General features: G+C 53.3%; 2 protein-coding genes across 2 annotated transcripts in view; one reads left to right on the top strand and one right to left on the bottom strand.

Annotated features, from left to right (window-relative positions):
- MRTO4 (MRT4 homolog, ribosome maturation factor) overlaps positions 1-187 on the top strand; it is a 4,842-nt gene extending 4,655 nt beyond the window's left edge. Inside the window, exon 6 of the mRNA XM_046661770.1 lies at positions 59-187. Within this exon, the coding sequence (XP_046517726.1) occupies positions 59-187 (129 nt within the window). The remainder of the gene's footprint in view (positions 1-58) is intronic.
- The window catches only part of AKR7A2 (aldo-keto reductase family 7 member A2), an 11,291-nt gene continuing 9,335 nt past the window's right edge, over positions 117-2,072 (bottom strand). Inside the window, exons 6-7 of the mRNA XM_046662880.1 lie at positions 1,370-1,499; positions 117-512 (exon numbers count right to left, since the gene is read on the bottom strand). Of these exons, the coding sequence (XP_046518836.1) occupies positions 351-512; positions 1,370-1,499 (292 nt within the window). The 3' untranslated portion in view covers positions 117-350. The remainder of the gene's footprint in view (positions 513-1,369; positions 1,500-2,072) is intronic.

Genomic DNA, 2,072 nt, shown 5'->3' with positions numbered 1-2,072 from the left:
CCCGCTCAGCGCCTCTGCCCTTTGAAGACCCCAGCTCACGGTTCTGCTCCTTTGGCAGGAAGCCCCCAGGCAGCATGGAGACAAGCCCGTGGTGCTGACTCAGGGCCTGGGCTACAGCCGGGTCAAGTGCCTGCTTTATTCAGACAGGAACTGCCGAGCAGGGCTCCGCCCCAGCCTTACACAGTGAGAAGGCCACCCGAGCAAGGCAGGAATCTACAAATTAATGCGTGGATCCAGACAGTCATGGAAGATCAGGCTGAATCAGCTTAAGGCAAACACTGGCCAGGGGGAGAGAAGAGAAGAGGGGACAGGAAAGAAAGAAACCCCTGGCGGTTTGAGCCCTTGGGGGCCTAGCGGAAGTAGTTGGGACATTCGTGGGCAACCAGGTGCCAGGCTTCATCAAAGGCCTGCACGATGGCTGGCTCCAGGGGCCCCTCCTCAGCCGCTGCCAAGTTCTGTGCCAACTGCTGCATGCTGGACATGCCCAGGATGACCGCGTCCCCGAGGGCACCCTGCAAGGGGGACGGTTAGGCATCAACACACTTCTGCAACAGTGACTCCAGTCACACACTACCCCTCCCAGCCTCGCCCCTGCCAAGAACTGCGATCTGCTGTTCAATTATGCCCTACATAGTTCTACAGAGAATTTAAGGGGCATTCCACAATTGTAACTGTGTGTCTCCAAACCCTGTCTTCTTTCCCCTGCTGGCACGCTGCTCATCCTCAGACAGACCTCAGTGCAGAGCCCAGTTCTGCCCCTCAGCCGCTGTGTAAACCCAGCTTAGTTATCTAACCTCTCTGAGACTCAGTCTCCTTTTCTATTTTCAGTTGGTTTATGGGAATGAGAAATTATGTAAAGCACTTAGCTCCCATTTATTGAGAACCTACTACGTAAATGCCAGACAGTATGTCACTGAACAAGGCTGAAGCTGGAGAAAAGTCTTAGCCTGGAAGACAGGTGACACCAAAGAGAGAGGGAAACCCCAACTCCCACCAGAGGAGAGAAATTCATGGGTTTTCAGTCAAATCCGTGATAAATTTTCTACTCCCTTCACAGCTATGTGAACCCGTTTCCTCATCAGTAAAACTAGGACAGTCACACTTCATCAGGCCTAAGTAATTAATTAATGATTAATTCCGTGTCTGTAAAGCCCTTATGACAGAGCCTGGCACCTAGACAGCTAATGAGAACAACAGGAAGACTGCCAAAAGAATTGGAACAGGGAGAAATTTCAGAGGAAAGAAACTATTTAGAAATCATGAAACTATTTAGAAATCACCTCAAGGTAATTCTGGCTCCCCTAAAAGAGGAGAAGCAAAAAAAAGAAAAAAAGAGGAGAAGCATCCTTAAAAGAGACAGCTGGGTTACCTGGAGCTGGGAGTGGTGGTACATCCACCGGAGGGCGGCCGAGGTCATGCTGGGGGCGCTGGTGCCATCCGCAGCCTGCAGGGCCTTCTCCACCAGGGCAATGGCCTCGAAGTGGTGCTCCTTCCAGAAGCTGGGCAGGTGAGGGGAGCGGCACAAGGGTTAGTCCCATGGGGTCACACTGGAGGGCCACAGCCAAAGACTCAACCAGGGCAGCTGCACCCACGCCAACCCTGTAGCACAGAGGGTCAGTGTCCCCTCTGGCAGTGAGTCTCCTGCTTTACTCGCAGCAGAACCACCCATGATATTGGCTCCCTCACCAGAAACCCCAGCGACATCTCCTCCCTCAGGGCGCAAAGCTTGCCCTTACTTGACTTGGTAAAACAAAGACAGCTTGTACAGGGGGCAGGCCTCGGCCCCAGGCCTCCTGAGCCTCAATCCAGGGCTCGCTCTTTCCTCTTGGCAGGTGATGAGCACTTCTCAGGGAAGAGCTATGACTTGGAAGACCTGGCATAAGGTCCAGGGATCCTCATTTCCTCACAGAGGTCCCAAGAAAACAAGAAGAAACCCCACAGAGGGATCGGTGATTCCTGCAGGAATCAAGAGACGCAGGTCCAGGCAGTAAGGGAGGGCTGGAGCCCCTAGGAAAGCAGCCTAGAACTTCTCCATCTCAGATAAAGGGGAGGCTCCATCCCGTCCATTCGCA

The sequence above is a fragment of the Equus quagga genome, chromosome 5, assembly GCF_021613505.1.
Source record: "Equus quagga isolate Etosha38 chromosome 5, UCLA_HA_Equagga_1.0, whole genome shotgun sequence".
Lineage (NCBI taxonomy): Eukaryota > Metazoa > Chordata > Mammalia > Perissodactyla > Equidae > Equus > Equus quagga.
Note: the sequence above shows the minus strand (reverse complement) of the source record. Positions and strands in the feature narration are given on the sequence as shown.